Below are 22,970 nucleotides of genomic sequence, written 5' to 3' on the forward strand. Positions count from 1 at the left end.
CAATGAGTCAAAAGTGCATTACCCATCAGTTTACAGACGTATGTGTCTAAACACATTTCTGGTAGCTTAATGCAGGGACTGGTTATAGGAGCTCTGGATGAAATGTGGGTACCCTGTGATTTCTTTAGTGTGTTTATAGAGCGTTGTGCCAATTTGACTAGTCATAAGTAATCTGCATCACTATCCTTTTTAATCCCACCCCCTTTAATCCTGCATGTGTCCTGCTTAGAAATCCCACTTCAAAGAACTATACTTGTGATTTTTATCATGGGGTCATTACGAAGGTCTGCAGCTCTGAGAACAGGATACCAGGGAGCTTATTTTGTGATCTTTTAATAATACATTCACTTGTGGCTGCTTTTTTTTTCCCTATCCTGATGGAGGGTTCTTCCTAGGTTCTGGAAAATTTATTTCTTCAAAGGTCTTCTCTCCCCCCTCAAATGTTACTTTGCTTCAACTCACAGGTTTTGTGTCAGCTTTTCACTATCTACTCTGGATCATCCAGAAGTACCTCACTATTCTTGGTTTTCCAGGGATGTTATAGGTTCTACTTGCACATTTCTTCTGTTACATTATTGGAAGTAGAGAAACACAGCTGTGGGCATGTGTATGTAATGTGTAGGCATATGTTTATATATGTGCAGATATTTCTTAGTTTTTTACATTGGAAAACAGTTCAATTCTCAAAACTTTCTAAGTTACTTTTTTGTTAAGTGATAAGCAAATTATATTTTATGTTTACTGTAATCCTTTTTTTTTTGTTTTAAATAAGATGCCTCCATTGAGATTTTCTTATAAAAGGTTATATTAAAAATAAAACCCTTGATCTTATCTATTTGCTGAACCTTTTGTCATTGGGTTTACTTTATTCTTTGATAAGAGTTCTTATCTTTTTCTTTCTTTTTAACCCCCCCCCCCAATTGCACTCGAGTTTGAACACTTGACCTTGCACATTCTAGGCAAGTGCTCTACCACTGAGCTGTACTCCCAATCCTTTTTTGAGATTTTGAGGCTTGTGTCACTTGATTGCCTAGTCTGGCCTTGAACTTAATCTTCTTGAGTAGAAGATTAAGATGTATGGTTACAGATGTGGGCCACTGCACCCAGCCAGTTATTTTATTTTGTATTTAAATTAACTGTATGCTTTGAGTTTTTAAATTTATAATTAAAAGTTTGAGTAGAGGCCGGGCCATGACAGTGGATGCCTGTAATCCCAGCAGCTCAAGAGGCTGAGGCAGAAGGATCATGAGTTCAAAGCCAGCCTCAGCAAAAGTGAGGCGCTAAGCAACTCAGTGAGACCCTGTCTCTAAATAAAATATAATAGGGCTGGGGAGGTGGCTCTTTGGTTTTGTGCCCCTGAGTTCAATGCCCAGTACACCCTGCCTCCCCCTCAAAAAAAAAGTTTTGAGTAGAATATTGCGTGTTTCTTTACTCTTACTTTATTTTATGATGAAAGTTAGCCATCTAAAAAATGTTGTATATACTTATTTACTGTTGACTTGTTTTATTTATCTCTCCAATTGAAGATTTTATTGTTTCCCTTTTGGGATGAGGGATAGGAAACAGAAAAGCTGTTAAAATACAGATTAACATGTGAATATAGAAATTTTTTAGTTGAATTAAATAGTGTGAGTTGACCAGATGGGACCAGATGGTCCCATAGTGCTGAAAATCATAGTGGATCTAGTGTGTTTAATGTGGAGCTCAATGAATGCACGCCATTCATGCATGGCTGTGGTTCTGCTAGACTTAAGTGATTGTCTCTGCTTCCTAGGTTGCAGCACTTGCACAAAGAGGGTGCATGTTCAGATCATTTCCGTGTAGAATTGTTATAGGGATGGTCAAGGTTGGAGGGTGAGTGTGAGGTGGGGGCAGGGAAGAATCAGCACTGCTGCGCCTTTGGTAGGTGAGGGCAGCCCTGGAGTTAATGCACTGTTCAGCAGCAGCACTTCCCTCAGCTCTGTTTCCCACTGACAAGGACTAAGAGGAAGCCATTGGGTAAGAGAGGTCTCAGAAATGTCTCCAGCTTCCTACCGTTGTTGGTCCAACGCAGTGGAGTATGGAAGGGAGAAATGTGGGACCAAGGGGTAATGGGATAATAACTGGCATACCCAGGATCAGAGACTTTTTTTATATATAAATATTGCTAGTTTTGCTAGTTTGCTGTATTTTTATGATGCACATAGCAAATTTATTGGATGGTTCTTATCTTGATCAGTATTTTTTTCTTTTAAAAGAAGAATGTCTATATCCCTATAACCCATGTTTTGTTGGTTTTTTTTTTGGGGGGGGGAGCGGGTACTGGGGATTGAACTCAGGGGCACTGAGCCACATCCCTAGCCTATTTTTTATTTTATTTAGAGACAGGATCTCACTAAGTTGCTTAGCCCCTCACTTTTGCTGAGGCTGCCTCAGCCTCATGAGACTCTGGGATTACAGGTGTACACCACCACGACCAGCACCTATATTATTTTTGGAAGATTTTTCAGAGAACTTTGATGATATTCCATTGAGATACTCAGTATCCTTTATTTGTGTTTCTTTCTCCTGAGTATAAACAATAATGTTCAAATACTAAGATTGGAAATGATTTTTGAATGGATTTTAGTTTCATTTTTTTAAGACTTTATTCTTTTCTTTTCTTTCTTTTTTTTTTTTTTTTTTTTTTTTTTTTTTGTGGGGAGGATACCAGGGATGCTTACCACTGAGCCACATCCTCAGCCTTTTTTAAAATATTTTATTTAGAGACGGGGTCTTGCTGAATTGCTTAGGCTTAGGGCTAAATTGCTGAGGCTGGCTTTGAACTCAAGATCCTCCTGCCTCAGCCTCGCCTCCCCAGCCACTGGAATTACATGTTGGCCACCATGCCCAATAAAAGACTTTATTCTTTTTAAATAAAAGACTTTGTGCAAGTTTTTATGTAGATGTAAGTTTTTAGCTTCTTTGGGTAAATACCAAGAAGCATGACTCCTGAATCATTTGGTAAGAGTATGTTCAGCCAGGAGTGGTTTTGCATGCCTGTAATCCCCTCAGGAGGCTGAGACAGGAGGATTGTAAGCTCTGAGCCAGCCTCAGCAACTTAGCAAGTCTCTATCTCAAAATAAAAAAAAATAAAAAGAACTAGGGATGTGGCTCAGCGGTTAAGTGCCCATGGTTTCAATTCCCAGTATCAAAAAAGAGTATGTTTAGTTTTCTAAGAAACCATCAGTCTGTCTTCCAAACTGGTACTGTTTTGTATTCCCATTAGCAATGAATGAGAATTTCTGTTGCCCCACATCTTCATTAGTTTTGGAGTTGTCAATATTATAGATGTGGGCCATTGTGATAGGTGTGAAATGGTATCTGGTTTTAATTGCATTTTCTGATAACATAGTGTACTGCATCTTTTCACATGCTTATTTGGCACCTTATATATTCTTTGGTGGAAGGCCATTTTTTAATCAAATTGTTAGTTTTCTTATTGTTGAGCCTTAATAATTCTTTATAAAATTTTAGTTAACAGTCCTTTATGAGTTTTTTTTTTTTTTTTTTGCAAATGTTCTCTCAGTCTGTGGCTTTTTGTTCTCTTGACAGTGTCTTTTACAGAGCATAAATCTTTTAATTTTAATGAAATCTATATTATGGATTTATTCTTTCATAGATTGTGCTTTGAATGATATACCTAAAAAGACATGGCCGAGCTGAACATGGTAGTGCATGCCTGTAACCCCTACTTTTTAGGAAGCTAAGACAGAATCTCAAGTTTGAATGTAGTCCACAAAAAAAAGTTTTTAATCATGTGTTCTATGTCTTAGAACATAGTAAGCATATTCATTTTTTGAAGTCTGTACCGGATAATTCCAAAATTTGACATTTTGAGGGATCTATTTCTGTGTTATTTTTTTTCTTTTGTCTTGTTTAGTGTTTTTTTCTTGCTTATAGATTCTTTTTCCTTTTGTACAAGGTTACCTGTGATTAAGTGCTGTTCATTTGAAAAAATACATGTATGATTGATTTGAAGCCTCAGTCATGGCTTCTTTAGAAGTGATTTTGAGTTTTCTAGGCATCCGGAGGTAATTTGTACAAATCTAAGGCTTGTGATTTTTCTGAACTACCTAGGTGTTATGAAACTGGGTCACTGAGTTTGTATAACCCTTTGAGGGCATCTACTTAAAGTTGTTGGTAGTTGAGGGTAGAAGCCATTAAATGATTCAATTTTTGCTGTAAATGTTTAGTGATAAGCAACTTTAAGTGCTGGGCTTACCTTTTTTTTGCCTCACTATATTATTACCTTTTCATATCTTTAAGATTTTTTTTCTGCATTTCATGTAGTATTTTATAATTTTTTATTACAGGGTTCATCTTACTTCTGTAGCCTGCCATTAGTAGAGGCAGAAATCTTTCCTTTTAATTTACATTTGAATATGTCTTGATGTATGTATGTTTGTTTGTAGGTTCTACATGAAACGTTTCCTCAACACACATTCCTCATGAATGGTCTCATTCAAGGTGTAAAGGTAAGAACAATTTTTGTATGGTTCAGAATGAAACAAAATTATGAATTCTTAAGTAGTTCAACTTTGGAGATTTAAGTGATTCTTAGGGAAGCAATTACTACTTGCTCTGGAGACTTTAAATTTTTAGTTGACTTATCAAAGTCAGACTAAAATCAACACAAATACATTAGTCATAGATTGGTTTACTGTTAAAAATAATGTGAATACTTTACAGGCCTCCTTTTTTTTAATCAGATAAACTTTGAGTCTGAGGCAGAAGGAAGCATCAGAATTCAGTTGGATATTTATTTACTCTTAACCACTTGATTTAAATAGTCTTAATTCATTATCTCAATTTTAAAAATAATGTGAATACTTTACAGGCCTCCTTTTATTTTTATCAGATAGACTTTGAGTCTGAGGCAGAAGGAAGCATCAGAATTCAGTTGGATATTTATTTAGTTTTACCACTTGATTTAAATAGTCTTAATTCATTATTTCAATTTTAATGTGATATGTACCAGAAAAGATGATAGTAAAGTCTGTGGGTATAAGGTATAATGTGCCCTTCCCAGCTTAGATACTGTGAATCTGTTTATAATTATGCTTTATGCATAACAACACACTTAAAATTGTGCCCTAGTAATTTGTTGAATTTAGCCATAGAAATTTGGATTCCCAGCTTTGAGCAGCATCAACTTTAATTAATATTATTTATTCTTTGCCTATTTTTGGAAAGGATTTGAGGATACAGTCAGTTTAAATAAAGTTGAAAGAACAAATTTTTAATACTCAGTAAGAGAAGGAAGAATATCATTAAGAATGGTGTGAGCACCAGCTTATGAGCACAGTAGATTTAAAAAAAAAAACTAAAATTCACGAGAGAAAAAATTGATAAAATTATAGTTAAGTGTATCCTTAAATACAGTAGTTCTCAGGAAGGTTGCTTTATAGATATTTGTCTTGTAGAGAAACTGATAAAGTGTGTTTTATGTGTCTGGTTCTGCATAATAAAACCAACTGAGTCTATAAAGATGAGTATGATGCCATGCTTCCACCAAGGAACATCTACAATGTTATTCTAGAAGATAGAAGAGAAAAGGTATTGGGCTGGGATTGTGGCTCAGCGGTAGAGTGCTCGCCTAGCACAGGTGGGACCTGGGTTCGATTCTCACATAAAAATAAAGGCATTGTGTTGTCTCCATCTACAAAAAAGATTCATATTCATTCATTCTTTCTTTCTCTCTCTCTCTCTCTCTCTCTCTCTCTCTCTCTCTCTCTCTCTCTCTCTTCTCTCTCTCTCTTCCCCAAAAAGAAAAGGAAAAGGTATTTCAGTTTATGCATGGGCTTGAATAAGGAATTGCTGAATTTCAATATGGTCTAATATGGTCTTAAATATTTTAATAATTGGTTACTGTTTCAGGGTAAAGACATAAAGATTACACTTCTACAGTAAAACATAGCTTTATTAAGATTTCTTAATATGCTTATTACTACAGTGGGAATGTGTAGGGCTTCAGATTGCCTTAGCTTAAAATCTCTTCTCTGCATCTTATTAACTATGTTGACTTAGTTGAATGATTTGACCTCCCTAAACCTCAGCTTGATTATTTAGGAATTGGGAAAGATAGAGTACTTTCTATTAGGGTGCTTGTGAGAATTAAAAGATAGTATGTATAATAGCTCTTAACACTGTATTTTTTAAAATATTTTTTTTAGTTGTAGATGGACACAATACCTTTATTTTGTTTATTTATTTTTAAAGTACTGCTGAGCATCAAACCCAGTGCTTCACACATGCTAGGCAAGCGCTCTACCACTGAAGTACAGCCCCCGCTCAACACTGTATATTCATGTACTAAATACTGAATGTTGCAAAGAAAAATAATGTCGAAAACAAAACCGAACTATTAGAATGAAATATTAGTGAACATTTTTCTTACTAGTTTGAGGAAGAATTTCATTTTAGAAAAGGAATTCATAAAGGAAAAGAATGAGTCTGTTATGCCGGGCATGGTGGTGCACACCTATAATCCCAGAGGCTTGTGAGGCTGAGGCAGGAGGATTGTGAGTTCAAAGCCAGCCCCAGCAAAAGCAAGGCCCTAAGCAACTCAGTGAGACCCTGTCTCTAAATAAAACACAAATAGGGCTGGGGATGTGGCTCAGTGCCCCTGAGTTCAGTCCCTGGGATTCCCCCCCCCCCCAAAAAAAAATGAGTCCATTATTTTGGCATTTTAAACTTTGGTAAATCGAAACAATCAGCATCAAAATTAAAAGACACATTAAAAAGTGTTATTTGTAACGTATATAATGGAAGAAGGAATACTCTTCTTGACATGTGAGTATGGTCAGAGTAAAGCCATAAGAAAAGGAGCAATATCCCAAAAGGGCAAGGAAAGAAGCCTGGCAGCTTAAAAAAGGCATTGGTGTAAAAATAACCAAAGAAGCTAACTTAAATTAGGTAACGTTGTTATACATCAAATTGGTAAAAATTTTAAATTGACAAGAACTAATTTATTCAGTGTTTGGTGGGATGGCCCCCACACAGTGCTGATAAGAGGATTAATCAGTTTAGCTTTTTGTGGAATACATCTTTGAAAATACTCATTTAAGCTGGGGATATAGCTCAATGATAATGTGCTTTTGTAGCATGCAGGAGGCCTCAGGAATGGATCCCCAGCACTGCAGAGAAAGAATTCATTTATTTTAACAAAGTAATTTTTATTTCTATAAGTTATTCAATTAAATAGAGTTACTCAAAGATTCAGGTAGGGGCTGGGGTTGTGGCTCAGTGGTAGAGCCTTGAATGTGTGAGACACTGGGTTCGATTCTCAGCACCATGTATAAATAAAAAAAAATAAAGGTCCATCAACAACTAAAATGAATAAAATAAATAAAATTTTTTAAAAAAATTTAGGTAAAGGGCTAGTATAGTTTTATTTGTAACAGTAAACATGGAAACAATTAAAATGCCTTAAAATTAAATGAACAAACATACATTGTGATACAGACATATGATATCATGCAAACATATAAGGAACGTGTTTGAAGAACATAATGTGTGAAACAGAACATAAACATAGTTCTGTTTTATTTTAGCATACATATGTGTTTATGCACACACACACACACATACATGTATATGTATATGCAGGAAAAATTATGAAAAGGGAATCACAATCACATGAAGGTTTTTGTTTTGGGGTTTTTTTGTTTGTTTTTTGTTTTTTTTTTGGTCAGCCTGGCAGTATCAGTCCACTGCTTTCTGGCCTCTCAAGTCCCAGAAAAGCAGTATGCTGATATGTTATCAGTGGTTCCTTACGTGTTCGGTGTTCGGTTTCTTCTCTCTTGCTTCTTTCAAGATTCTGTTATACTGTGTTTTGAAACTGAGTTCATCTTGGAATTTATTGATTTATTTTCATTCATGTCTTTCATCAAAATTTGAAAGTTTGGGGGGACTGAAATGGGAAATATTCCATTATATTTCATGCATGTGTGATTATGGCAAAATGAACCCCACTAATATGTGTAACTATAATGTACTAATAAAAACAGGTAATAAAAAAAAACTTGAAGTTTTCAGGCATTATTTCTTCAGATTGTCTCTCTTCCCCTTTCTTTTTCTTCTTCTTAGACTCCCACTATGCATATTTTAGACTGCTTGATGGTATCCCAGGATCCTTTAGGATCTGTTCACTTTTCTATAGTCGACTTTCTGTTCTTCAAGCTAATTTCCATTGTTGATTTTTCAAGTTTTTGTATTCTGCCTGCTCAAATTTGCCTTTGAATCCTTTAAGTGACTTTAAATTTTCAGTTATTGGGGGCTGGGGCTGGGGCTTAGTGGCAGATCACTTGCCTAGCATGTGTGAGGCACTGGGTAAGATCCTCAGCACCACATAAAAATGAAAGAAATAAAAGCACACTTTCCATCTACCACTACATATATATTTTTTTAATTTAGTTAGTGTATCTTTCAGCTCCAGAGTTTTTGTTTGATTTCTTTTTTAGGTTTTCTGTCTAGTCATGATATTTCCATTTACTTCTTATATCATTTTATTGGCTTTCCCCACACACATCTTCCTTTAGTTCCTTTAGCATCTTTAAGCTAGTTACTTTAAAGTCCTTGGATCTGCTATTGGATCTTTTTCAGGTACAGGTTTTGGTTTTGTTTTCTTCTGGTGATCAGATTCTCCAGGGTTTGCTGGGGGTTTTGTTTTTCTTTTTTCTTTCTTCTTTTTTTTTTTTTTTTTTAAACTGTGGGCCAGGGATCAGCCTGAGATATAGACTTAAGGTATATTCTTAGTCTGTGACTTCCGCTGGATATATGGTTACTTATACTTACTAGTGTATGTGCAGTTGCTTTCAAATATCCTAATCTTTAATATCTGCCTTCAAGAAGGAGAAAACAAGAGAAATAAAGAGAAAGAGAAAAAAGGGCATTGGACCTATAAGTCCCCCAGAAGATACTTTAGCCACAGTAGGAGGGGCAGTAACAAGGCCTCTTTGCCTACATTTCTGCTATGGAAGGCAGCAGTCAGTGATCAGATCATAGATCTCTAGTACTTTGGGGAGAATGCTGGCCTCCACACGTTGTATGCAGATTATTCTAGAAACACTGCCTAGCTTCCTGCTGTGGGGCTGGGGTAGAAAATGGGCTGCAGTGCCAAGAGCTGAAATTGATAGAAATTAATTACATTTTCCTGGAAATTGTAAGTCTGCAATATACTGCAGAATTCTAAAGTAATTATTATCACTCAGATTCTACCAAAGTTAGTTGCTGCTAGGTGGGAAAACAGATTCCATGTACTTTCTACTCTGCCATCTTCCTGGAATTCTATTATTAATTTTTTTCTTACAAAGAAGTAAAACTCTTTAATTCTCAATGATTTTGAAATTGTGTAAATTAGTATACTAAATAAACATATCAGTCATTGAATAATCAAGATCATTTTGTATTGTCATTTGACAGTCACATACTGCCTTACAAAGCAAGGACTTGACTGTGTTATTTGTGATGATTATATTCTATTCCATTATACCATAATATATTTACCATTTCCCTTCTTGATGGTTTTCAAACTATTGAAGATAATTTTATACTAAAATTTTTAAAAATCTTACCTTGAATCTTGTGTTGATTCTTAAAATTAGAGTTGTAAAGGTGTAACTAGGTTGGGTATTTTTGTAGGATCTTACATATCTTCTAGAGCAATTGTGCCATCTCACAATCCTTATACAATAGTTTAATAACAATGATTTTTAAATCTCTTCTATTCCTTAAAACTAAATCAAAGAAAAATCTCACATCAATGGAACTGCTATTCTTTTTCATATAACTGACAAATACAGATCTTTTAGTGTAAAAACAGTTTTTAAAACAGGCTCATCATTATGTCGTAGGACCTGAGACTTTGCACATAGTATAGAGCCTCCTTCCCAGAGTGCCTATCAATCAGTTTAATAGGGGAAAAAAGCAAGCCACATAATGTGAAGTTAATTCAATTACATGAGGGCCAGGAAAGGAGATCTGTAAAACATGGGGAGCTCTGTGCTGCAGAATCCAAGGGAAGCAATATAGGCAAGAGAGCTGGGGATTCTGAGAGATGGAGGAGAGAAGGCAAGAAAAGCAGGGAGGAGTCTCCAGGAGAAAGCAGAAAAAAATAAAAGAAAAAGGAAAGTTAAAAGGCTTTCCTGAATCTTAGAAATAAGCCACTGCTTCAAACTTCTCATTACAAGAAAGCTTAGCAGGTCTTAAAGCAGCAATAATAACTGCCAGCACTCACACACACCACACTGATCTACACATTTCACAAGAATCCACCTCTCTGTGAGGTGGGCGCTACCAGAGTTAGTAAGTAGCCTATAGGCCCAGGGCTCCCAGCTGCAGAAGTGGGATTCAGCTCATGTATCTGTGTAGCTCCACAGCTTGGGCTCTAACCTCTAGGCCCATGATTCAGACCAATTATTAAACTAATTTAATATTAAGAGTACAGTCTAATATAAAAGATCACAATATAATATATGAAGTCATCTGTCTCAAATAGGCTATTTTAATGGTTTTTAAAAAATGACAAAAGGACAATCTTTATTTCAGTTCCAAGTTTTTTGTTTTTTTTTTTTTTTTTTTTTTTTTGGTGTGTGTGTATGTGCACACGTGTATAGGTGTACTTAAGAAAAGCATTCTGTGCCTAGAATTAATAACTTGAAAGATGTCCTGTTTTTTCCCTGAGATTTCTTAACATTATCAGACAATGGTTTCTGTGCACTTTATGCTAAACTACTATGCTAAGCACTACTTGATTTAAAATGCAGGGGACACTTCATAGCAATTCCTAGGACTACAGAAAACCATTAAATTCCCTGGAAAAGTGTCCTGGTAGAGGAACAGAAGGTCATGTGGCTATATTCTTGATAAAAATCAAATTGAACAGTGAAGTCTACAATAGGAAGAAGATATCAGTGTCAGCGAGTTGTGAGGACCCCTCAGAGCGAACCCTCAAGCTGGCTCCTGGGGTCTTCCCTGGCAGCAATGTGAAATCTAAGTGTGTCAGTCAGCTTCTCACCATTGTAACCAAAAATTTGACAAGAACAACTTGAAGGAAGGTTATTTTGGCTCGTGATTTCAGAGGTTCTCAATCCATGGTTGGTCAATTCCACTGCTCTGGACTGGAGGTGAGGCAGCTTCAATATTTATGAAGTACTTACCCATCAAAGTACAAAATGTCCTGCTCTAGTAATGTAGCCAGATGGGATTTAAGGCCAGTTTGGGTAGTAAAGAAATTAACTGACAGCAGAAAATCTTTGATTTTTAGGAAATATGTTTTCCGAAGAAGCAAGTGTTCTATTAAATTGTTACAGCATCTTAATAAAACAGAAGATACCTTTAGTATCTGTTATTGTCATTGAGGATTTGATTTCAGTAATATTTAAAGTAGGTATTAAAATGAAATTTAAATACATAATCTAGGAGGCAATAATTTTTTCTATCAAACTACATTATTTTAAATATAATTTTAATACTTGGCCTTCTCATATCTGTTATTTAAAAATGGCATACATGGGGCTGGGCACATGGCTCAATGGTAGAGAATGTGCAGGGCTCAAGCACCGCAACGCACACACACACACACACACACGTGATGTAAATTCCCAATGTTAGCAATGTGTGAAATCTGAAATCAAAATTGTCCAGAAACTTTTCCTGGGTTCTTTGTACTTCAGAAGTTTTTGTTACTGTTTTGATGGTGTTTGTGTTTATTCTTTTCTACTGCCTTCCCCTCTTAAATTTCTTTTCATTTTCTCAGGTCTTTACTGTTACTTGTGAGATTTTGAAGCAACATAAAATGTTTTCTAAAATACATGAAGCTAATTATCACAAGTCCTAAATTTGAGCCCTTCTTCTGCCATCTTTTAGCTCTTAAAGGAAATATATTTAATCTTCTATTACTCTTGATAGGAGACCACATCAAATGCCCTTGAAGTCTATCGTGGCTCAGGAGTCAAGATTCATTTCCTGGGCCATGGGTAAAGTTTACATTTCATAGGAGCCAAAAAAGCTTTTCTCTTCAGCTGCACTTTCCATTGAGTTCTCCTCTCACCTCTACTTACTTTATTTTACCCACGTCTGCTCTCCTGGACAATTCGTGTAGGGTTAACTGGGGTTAACTGGTGGCCAAAGAGAGTTTGGAATCTGTTCCTTTTTCTTCCCAGCTATGTGATCTTGGAAACTTCTGTGAGTTGATTTACTCTTAAAAGTTCTGTTCAGTTCACCAACTGGGTTCTAGTATAGACCTCAGGGTACAGAGATGAAAAGGAGCCTCCTCATTCTGATACTACTCTGTTTTTAACACAGTAGAAAAGATAGGCAAAAAGTAGAATTGCAATGAAGTTTTGAAATGACAATATATTATGTGGGGAGATTTGTTTATTATGCCCCTTCCCTTTACCCTATCCCCATGATGTAATGAATACTGCTTCATTAGCTGAGAGACTAGCTAGAGGAAGAGGTGCTTCTTGTTCCTGGTCAGGAAGAATGACTGGCAGCTTACTAGTCCAAGTGTGGGAAGGATAAGCAGGCATAGTGGGAGCCTATGCACAAAGGAACATGGTACATTCAGAAAACCACAAACGTTGTGTGTAGCCAAAACATAGGATATTATGTCAGTGGTCAGATTTTGGTGAGTCCTATTTATATGTTATGCAAAGGGTTTTGGTGTTTTTTTTTTTTTTTTGTACTGGGGATTGAACCCAGTGATGCATAACCAATGATCCACATCCCAGATTTTTTTAAATGTTTGAGATAGGTTCACACTAAGTTGCGTAGGGCCTCAGTAATTTGCTGGGGCTGGCTTTGAACTTGTGATCCTCCTGCCTCACCTGAGTCACTGGAATTACAGGTGTGTGCCACCATGCCTGGCCAGAGAAATTTTTTAAACATATTTTATGAAAATTTAAATGTGTAAAAGTAAGAAATAATATATTATTTTATTATTATTATTATTATTATTATATTATAAATAATATAATAATATAATGAATGCCTGTGTCATCACCTGTTTCATTAATTACCAACATTTTTCTACCCTTTTCCATCACTGACTCTCTCCCATTCCCTTATCTGTAGTGTTGATATGAAAAGTGGCTAGCAGTGACTGGTAAATAATGGGCAAGTGGAAGATGTGAGTTTCTTTGCTTCTGTGTATGTTATTTGTCTCAAACTCACTTTCCATTAGCCTCAGCTCTGAAAAAATTGAGTTGTTCCTTCCTCCTGAAATCACTAGTCAGGGAGAATCTTTACTTTTAAATGACAAAGAATCCACTTTTCTTTTGGATATTTAAGGTATATACACTCATATTTTATCCCTGTAAAGCCCTTTGAGGTATAGGCATGTGTTCGTTGGTATCTTCATCGCACCGCTTAATCCTGAGCCGACCACAGAAACAGTGTGCCGTATGTATTTATTAAGGTGAATTAAGTTTCTGGCTTCTTCCCATATGCTCAGTGCATTTTAATCTTAAGACCCAACCATGGATATATGTTTCATATCATCTTTTTCTTAATTTCTTCTAGAAAGAAAGCTTTTAAACTCCTTTTTTCCATTTCTAATAGCATGTTTAGGATGTGAATTTGAATTTTTTTAAAAAATTAGTTTGTATTTAATGTTTCAAATTATTCTGCTTGGGGAACTAATGCATCTAGAAAATAAGAATTACAGATAATTGGGGGAATCACATCCCAAATCTAATCTTTGCTTCTGTTTCTTCCCCAGGGCCTGCTCTCTTTCCTGAGTGCCCCCCTCATAGGCGCTCTGTCCGACGTGTGGGGGAGGAAGCCTTTTCTCCTTGGCACTGTGTTCTTCACCTGCTTCCCTATCCCACTGATGAGGATCAGCCCGTGGTGAGTGGCTTAGCTCTTCACTATTGTACCAGTCTGTTTTGAGTCATGTGAGAATAATTGAAGTTAAGCAGCCCTAATCCAAAAATTTGAAATTCTCAATGCTCCACACTCCAAAGATTTTCAACCACTGACACGACCATTCTGGTGGTTTGTGTACACAAACTTGGTTTCATGTCAAAAATATTACATAAAATTACCTTCAGGCTATGTGTATAAAGTATGTATGAAACATGGATGAATTTCCTGTTTAGACTTGGTGTCACCCCCAAGATATTTCATGGTGTTTATGTTCATATTCCAAAAGAAAAATCGATCTGGTCTCAAGCATTTCTGAAAGGCATACTCAACCTGTACTTAACTTTTAATTTTTATTTTTTAGTTGTCAGTGGACCTTTATTTAATTTATTTTTTTATATGTGGTGCTGAGGATCGAACTCAGTGCCTCACATGTTATAGGCAAGAGCTCTACCACTGAGCCACAACCCCAGCCCCTGTACTTAACTTTTGTAGGTAACTTCAAAACCATTTCAAAGCATTTGTACCTGTGCTTTCATTTGTTCTGTTTGGTACTGCCAAAAGCCAGTTTGGGCTATGGACATCCATGCCCATTTTATAAATGAGAAAGGAAAAGGTTCACAGAATTAACTCTCAGATAAATTACTTAGGTAAATAAATAGAAATAAAAGGCAGATATTATTACCATCACTTATAGGAGTGCCATCTTGGGAGTAGCTAACAACCCCCTTGCATCACCACTGTGGCTCATGGATATTGCAAATATACTGTTTTTGTCAGCTCATGGCTTTGGGGCACACCTGAGCATAGTTTGTTTCATAATAGATAGGAGTTACCTTTTTCTGTAGTATGGTAGGACTGATAGTCCATTCTGAATCATAATATGAATTTAAATTTGAGTTCAGTTTTTCCCCTTAAGTGCAATAAATCTAGCAGGTAGCCAAACTCTCTTTATTTACCATAGAGGGGTGGGAATTTATACATCCTCTGGAGGCCAGAGCGTGGTATTTTGGGCACTATTCATGCTGCTGAGATGCCCTTTCTATGGAAATACAACACTTAAATCTGGAAAATTTCTTTCGGTGGAGTGTTTTGTTTGTTGGTATTTTGATATGGTGCTGAGAATCAGAATTTTGGGATGAATATTCCACCACTGAGCTACATCCTCAGACTTGTTTTGGTTTTTAATGCAGTTAATAGATTCATAGGGTTTGTTTGTTGCCTTGTGTAAAAATACTTTTATTTGATTTTTGACAGGCATTTCATGTCAACATTTGTTACATTCTAGTAACAAATGGGCCAGGAGTGGTGATGCACACCTGTAATCCTAGCAACTTCAAGATCCTGACTAAAATATAAAAAAAGGGCTGAGGATGTAGCTCAGTGGTAGAGCACCCTGAGTTCAATCTCTAGCACCAAAGAAATAAAAACAAGTAAATTTGTTGGGTTCCAATAATCATTTTATTTTCTACCAAGTGATAAAATTTTATAATCTACTACTGATACTGAATCTTCATGTCCAAGAACATATTGTGCTTTGCCAATTAGTTTGGGCTTTGTTTTTTTGTTCGTTTGTTTGTTTTGTCTTTTGCTAGTTTGTTTGTTTTGTCTTTTGCTAGCTTAAAATTCTTTAGATCTGTACATTTGTTGGTAAGTTTTATTCTTGTAAATCTTGCCCTTTCTGTTTTATTCCAGAATGGGCTTTTTTCTTAAAATTGCTTGACTTTCTAAGTATATTAATGTCATTTGTAAATAATATTTTATCTTTTTCCTCCCCGTCATTATACTGCTCCCTGATTTTGTTAATTTTGCTGACTAATGAATAAGGTTGAAGTGATGATTGTGGGTTGTTCCTCAGAGGTGTGAGGGGAATGTTGCAGTGTTTCACCCTTAGATCCGAGGCTAGCTTTTGTGTTGAAAATTACTCATTCCTATTTTATCCAGCGATTTTCTTTTGTTAAATCAAGGTTGGCTATGAAAGTTTATCGAATGGATTTTTAGCATGAATGGAGATTATTTGCTTTTTCTCCTTATGAGTTATAATAGGATTAATTATATTACTCTGTTTCCTAATATTGAAATATTCCTGTTGCCTGGAATGAACTCTACTTTTTTCTAAGAGTCTGTTTGCTAATATTTTAACTAGGGTTTTTTGTTGTTGTTGTTTTATCTTGTTTTGTTTTGATTGTTTGCTTTTTGGAGTACAGGGGACTCGACCATTGAGCCACTTCCCCAGCCCTATGTTGTATTTTATTTAGAGACAGGATCTCCCTGAGTTGCTTAGCTCCTCACTTTTGCTGAGGCTGGCTTTGAACTCTTAATTCTCCTGTCTCAGACTCTCAAGCCGCTGGGATTGCAGGTGGGTACCACTGTGCCCGGCTTAATTAGGTTTGCATCTGTGCATATAATAGACATTTTTGGTCTTAATTGCATTGATATTTTTGTTATGCTTTTTCCTTTTATGTAGATTTTTAAAAATCATTTGTCATATATGTCCTTTTCTTAATTAAAGCAAGAAAATTTGAAAGATTTTTATTCTGTTGGCTACCTTTGAAACTATATACCTAAAACTGTTAACTTTTACTCAGTACCTTTATTCTTTTTTCTCTTGTTTTTTCATTTTTTTAGACCAAATGTATCCCTTTGAGCAATAACAGTGTCTTCCTCCTCATCGTAATTTTTCTGCCTTTAAATATACATTACCTATACATGTGAATTTACTTCTTGGTTTGTAATCTTTACATGATGTCTTTGGTGCTGGTATAAAGCTATACATAAATGCCTCTCCTGGGTAATAAAAATAATCTTTTTATAGGTGGTATTTTGCGATGATTTCTGTGTCTGGAGTCTTCTCGGTCACATTCTCTGTGATATTTGCCTATGTAGCTGATGTCACTCAGGAGCACGAGCGAAGTACTGCTTATGGATGGGTAAGATAGTGACTTAATTTTTTTAAATTGGAGTGATATTTAACATTCTATTAGAGATTCATTGGGAAGTAAGATTTAAAATACAACTCAGAAAAAAGTGGAATTACAGAGGTGTTAGAGCCTGAGTGAGTTAATCTATCGTTACTCTGTAGCTGGTTGAGTGTCTTGGGCACTCATTTGATTTATAGTACTGTAGAAAAATAACTATTCATTCAGGCAGCAAATAGTTGTTGAAAAATAACAAAAGTTATAGGGGAGTATGATAATTTGGTTTATTAGACCATCTTTCTGATATTCTCAGACATGATAAATGGTATTGTGGTTATGTAGGAGAAGAAAGACCTATTAGAAGATGACAGCTGAAGCATTTTGGGTCAGTGTCACAACTCTGCAAATTACTTTCAAGTAGTTCAGGGAAAAAGAGCATAAGCACATGTGGATGAACCACATGAACATGTGCGGGCCCGTTTTCCGTGCCTGAACCTGTTGGTACATACATGTGAGTGTGCATAGTACCCTTCTTCCAAATTCCTCTAAATGAAAATGTTCAAAACAATAATAAGAATAATGATGATCTGGCTGGATTGTGGAGAATAATAGGTTAGAGGGGAATGAATGTCAGAAACCCAGGTAATTACTCTTTTCTTTAAATCCCACTTCCTGGAATAGAGTTAAGTATACCTTCACTGTTACTAAGTGCATAAGTTCACGAATCAGGGATGGGCATGTAGACAAATGTCCACCCTTCCATAAGACAAAGCAATTTTTACTTTGTCAGCTTTAGATATCAGTAGTTCAAAAACTTTTCTTTCATTCAGCCCCTCCTCCCTCAACTGCCACCTGCTCGCTCTCCTTCCTTCTTGAATTCTTCCCATGCATGTCTGTCATGCCCTATCCTGAAACAAGGGCATCTGTAGAGCGTTGTGAGGACAGAGGAGAAAGCTGACAGGGTGGCCTCAAACAAGGCAGGATATTCAAGGTGGCATGTAGGGTTGGCCCTCAGAATGGTACAGAGTGCCAAGAGCTTGTTCATCGCAGTAACATAGCTTTCTTCTGCACCATGGGAAATGCCTGCAGAGACACTCATTTCCCTGTGATTTTATGAGATTTCTGTCCCTTGCTTTCATCAGGAAAACTATTCACAAAGCTATGGGGCTGAGCAGCAATTCTCAAGATTTTTGAGAGAGTGAGTTCTGAAATAATCACCAGAAATGACTCTGACTTACCTTCTTAGCTTAGCTCATCATCATAAGGTGCCATCACCTAAGATGGCAGTTTAGATTAGTGCCTACTCATGGGGCACTGAGAGAAGCCAGTGGGTGCACATCCTAGCTGAGTCAGGGCCCTGCTGAAGTATCCCAGCCAGCTCCAATGATTCAGCAAGTAGACTGTTGGATTTATCCCTTGACCAGTGACTACCTTGACATTTGCCCCTTGCAGCCTACCTGTCTTACAGAGATAGGTGAATTTATTGCAATTTCCTTTCAGGATGTGTGAGTTCAATTCTAAAAAGCATTTTGAAATCCATTGAAGGATAATATATAATGTATATGTACCTTCATTACTAAACTTTCTCTAGTAAACCAAGAAAGGATAATTTTTTTCCAGGCCACAGCAGTGAATAGTCCTGTTAATGAGTAAATTAATGCTCACTGAGAGTTTGTTGTGATGAAGTCATTCTTTAGATTTATTCACCAGAGTCCTGTTGAATGTTATGTGAAGAGGCATTTAGATTTAAAACATCAATAAAAAAACTAAACAAGGAGGCTTCTTTAAATTTTTAAAAAGGCAAAACATTGCAAAAGGTGGTCATTAGTTTTTTGACATCATAGATTTGCTCTCTATGCAGTGATGCTCCCTTAACCCCGAGGATTCTACCCCAGTGCTCCCACAGAACCTGAAGAGAGTTAAGCATTGCTTTCATCATTGTTCACATGCCACTGCAATTTACAGTGGTGGTCCTAATCTTCTCAAATTAAGTGGAAAGAGCAGGAGCTTTGTTATCTTTTTCGATTGATATATAGTAGGTACTCACTAAACACTGAAGAAAGGAATTCTTAATTCCCAAATTGGAATTAACATTACCACCCCCTCTCCCTGCCTTCTTTTTTTTCTCTTTGTTTTTCTTTCTGTCTCCAGAAATGCTTTGCTTTGACTTTTGGCTTCTATAGTGTTTTGGCTATGATAGAATTTCAGATTTGTTGAATTTTAAATTAAACTGGGGGATGAAAGATGATAGAAGAACATCATCGGCTTACCAGGAATCATAATTCTAATCATGGGTGATGATTTCTGTTAAGATCTATTAGAAGTTTAAATACCTTACACATATGTTTTTGCTACTCAATTTGGTTGTAATTTGAAGTCTGCCCAATAAGCTTCTGAGTGTTCACAGTGCGTTCTAAAGTATGGGAATGTAAGAGCACAGTGGGAAGAGACTCAGTGTGGCTTCAGATTGAACATGCCATTGACTGGCTCTGTGGTCTGTATTGGACAGTTGATAGGGTTATGAAATCCATAGTTCACTTCTAATCAGAAAGAAAACTTCCCAACACATTTTGCATTCTTTTTTTATTATAGTTTTTTCTCCTAAGAATATCAGGGTTTTTCTTCACTCTGGGTGCTAATAAAATGGTCACCAAATGGTGAAATAGTGCCAGGTTTTTGAAAGATGAATCCGACACACTCCCTGAGAAATTTGTAGGTTTTATCATCAGCTCTACAGGGATTATTTTTATACCCTTCTCCATGCATCTCCATTCTCCAGTTAAAGACCAGAGTGAATGTTTTATTTATGGGGTAAGTTTTTACAATTTTAATTTCTGATATTTTTTACTCCCCATAGCTCTCTAGGATATCTCCAGTTAGTTAACAAACTAATTTATTCACAAGTAAATAAATGTGAATAAATTATTAAACAGAATTACTTTAATTCTTTTTCATTCTTCAAATTTTTATGCAACAGATTCTTTTTTCTTGTTTAAAGCCAGGAGAAAGGATTGGTGTAGGGGTCCACCTGGGGGACCCTGGGTGAGAGAGTGCTTTTTCACAGGTGTGCTCCTACAGCAGGCAGGACTCTGGGTAGGAACATGTTTTCTCTACAGGTGTTCACCTGTGCCACCCTAAGTGACAGTGCACTTTCCCACAGGTCTCAGCCACTTTTGCAGCTAGTCTGGTCAGCAGCCCTGCCATTGGAGCATACCTTTCTGCGAGTTATGGAGACAGCCTCGTTGTGCTAGTGGCCACAGTGGTGGCTCTTCTGGACATCTGTTTCATCTTGGTGGCTGTTCCAGAATCTTTGCCAGAGAAAATGAGACCGGTTTCCTGGGGAGCTCAGATTTCTTGGAAACAAGCAGACCCTTTTGCGGTAAATTGAAATATTCACTTTGTAAATGTCTGTCTATGGCAAGCAAATAAAATAATAAGCATGCAGCCGCGAGGATCCCAGCAGATAGATCTATTGCTTTCTCCAGTAAAAATAGAAAAATCTTAAATTACAAAATATGTAGAATTGGTACCTAAGCCAAGCATGTTATACAAAAGAGAAGATAAAAATCCAGTTAATCTCTGATGACAGTTTATGAAAGAAGTTTCTTTTTGCATAGTTGTTTTCATTCTTTTTTTTTTTAAGTAAATTAAGTGAAGGTGGTCATCTGAAGTGAGTTCACTTTAATTCAAAAAGGAGGATGCATTTGATCTGACTAAAATAGTTATTTTCTAAATTGTTAATATACATACACTATGACCAGAGGCTGTGAACCTAGATTTTGCTATTAATTATGTAAAAAAAATTTTTGGTGAGTCGGGAGGTGGTAAAGGATATACTTCACTAACAATCAGAAAAAATGCTGAGAAAAGTATCTTATCTCTTCCCCAATCCCTTTCTAGTTTGGAATTATTCTTGAAAGAAATACATGTGGGGGGAAAAAGAACCAGAGACTTGATTTTTGCTTTTTTGTCCCCCAAGTTTACCTTTTAGGAAAAATACAAATAAAATTGAAATGTATTTCATCAAAGTTTTTTTCTAAAATGCCCACTCAGAGCATAACCTGGTTGACCTTGTCTGTTCTTTTTGGGCCAGAATGTCAGAAAACAAAGAAGGAGTTTGTGAGAGGAAACAGGAGTGACCAGGAAGCCCGTCAATTAGGCTTCCCACCATTGTCATATGGTGATCAAGTTTGTCACAGAGGCTTCTCTGTAAAGTGGAACTACTGTGGCTTACTTTTCAGGGGAGTTGAGAACTGTACAGTTCACATGTATCAGTGAACTAATGTCTGGTATGAAGCAAAGTCTCAACAGACATTGGCTGTTTTTTTTTTCTTTAATTGTTTAAAATATATACATATATTTTAGTTGTAGATGGACACATTACCTTTATTTATTTATCTTTATGTGGTGCTGAGGATCAAACCTAGTGCCTCACGTGTGCTAGGCAAGCACTCTACCACTGGGCCACAACCCCAGCCCTCATTGGCTATTTTTGCTATTAATTATATAAAAGTTACAGGATGGTGACCTAGCTGTGCAGCAGCACTTTCCATTCCTTCAGTAACAGTACACCTTTTGGTTCTGTTCAGTTACTGTGTAAATAAAAAGGATTTTTCAACAAAGTTGTAATGTTCAAAAGGCTCTTACTGGTTTGAAGCATATTTTTTTTTTGTCTACTAGGTTTACAGGTAAATTGAAATCAATATTTTGAAGGCTAGAATGAACTTAGGTGTAATGAAAACCCTATAGTGGTATGATCTTAAAGAAGTCATATTATAAATCAAGAGAGAAGGGGCTGGGATTGTGGCTCAGTGGTAGAGCGCTCACCTAGCACGGGCGGGACCCAGGTTCAATCCTCAGCACCACATAAAAATAAAGGCATTGTGTTGTGTCCATCTACACCTAAAAAAATAAATATTAAAAATAAAGATAAATCAAGAGATAAAAGTGATTTTCTTCAGTGAATCTATAGAAATACATTTTCAGGGCCTGTTTATAGGATATTTGGGACCTGTTAGGGGTGTGAACCAGTGTTAACAAAGGTGAGCAAGTGCTTTTTAAAAAGCTGCAATCCTGGAAATACATACTTCTAAAATAAGAACTTAAAACTTCCACAGAGAGCTGATTATAGATTTCATATTAAGGCTGACTTCCTTTTATAATGCATTGGACTTTCATTATCCATCTTAATAGATCAGCTTAGTGAACCCATATTCCAAATGTTGGTGACATTATATCTATTAGCTTTTTATGTTGCTTTCTGCTTATTCCCAGTCATTGAAGAAAGTTGGGAAAGATTCTACTGTCTTCTTAATCTGCATCACCGTGTTTCTTTCGTATCTTCCTGAAGCTGGACAGTATTCAAGTTTTTTTCTCTATCTCAGGCAGGTAAGTAATGGATGTCTAGTGGCATCTGAACATGAGTAACAGCAAAGATTGGAATCTATCCAAGGATAATTTAGGAAAACTCTATAGAGAAGAAAATGTGAACTTGCTTCTAGTTATTAGTGCTGACAGAGAGTTAATTCAATGATGACTTAAAAGGCGGCAAAAAGCCAGGTGCAAAATGAATTGTAATGCATTCTGCTGTCATATATAAAAGAAGCCAGATGCGGTGACACATGCCTGTCATCCCAGCTACTCAGTTGAGGCAGGAGGCTCACTTAAGCTCATAACTTTGAGACCAGCCTGGGCAACATAGCAAGATCCTGTATCAAAACATAATAATAAAATAAAATCTAGCAAGATATCTACTTTGGAAAAATCCTTTTGAGAATTATACAGAGAGGATTAGCAGAAATAGAATTTACTGTAATTTTTTAAGTCTTTTATTGAGCAGTTTTAGGTACACAGCCTCTTCCACTATCAACATCCTGGCACCAGAGTGGTCTTTTTGTTAGAATTGATGAACTACATGAACGCATTAGCCTCACTCAGAGTCTGTAGTTTACATTAGGCTTCACTTCTTGGTGTTGTACATTCTGTGGGTTTATACAAAAGTACAATGACATGTTTCCAGCATTTTAGTGTCAGAGTATTATCATGCCCTAAAGTTCCTTATGCTCTGCCTATTCATCCCTCCCCTTAACCACAACTCCTGATCTCTTTAACTATCTCCATAGTTTTGCCTTTGCTAGAATGTCATAGGGTTGGAATTGTACCATT

The 22,970-nt window shown here is 36.4% G+C and overlaps 1 protein-coding gene across 2 annotated transcripts in view; it reads left to right on the forward strand.

The window, feature by feature from the left end:
• Window positions 1-22,970, forward strand: part of Slc71a2 (solute carrier family 71 member 2) — a 60,704-nt gene that overhangs the window by 27,298 nt on the left and 10,436 nt on the right. For both annotated transcript variants that reach the window (XM_026406911.2, XM_026406912.2), the window contains exons 3-7: window positions 4,434-4,496; window positions 13,745-13,872; window positions 16,703-16,817; window positions 19,966-20,184; window positions 22,080-22,193. In XM_026406911.2, the coding sequence (XP_026262696.1) occupies window positions 4,434-4,496; window positions 13,745-13,872; window positions 16,703-16,817; window positions 19,966-20,184; window positions 22,080-22,193 (639 nt within the window). The remainder of the gene's footprint in view (window positions 1-4,433; window positions 4,497-13,744; window positions 13,873-16,702; window positions 16,818-19,965; window positions 20,185-22,079; window positions 22,194-22,970) is intronic.

This window comes from Urocitellus parryii, chromosome 13, assembly GCF_045843805.1.
Source record: "Urocitellus parryii isolate mUroPar1 chromosome 13, mUroPar1.hap1, whole genome shotgun sequence".
NCBI classification, from domain to species: domain Eukaryota; kingdom Metazoa; phylum Chordata; class Mammalia; order Rodentia; family Sciuridae; genus Urocitellus; species Urocitellus parryii.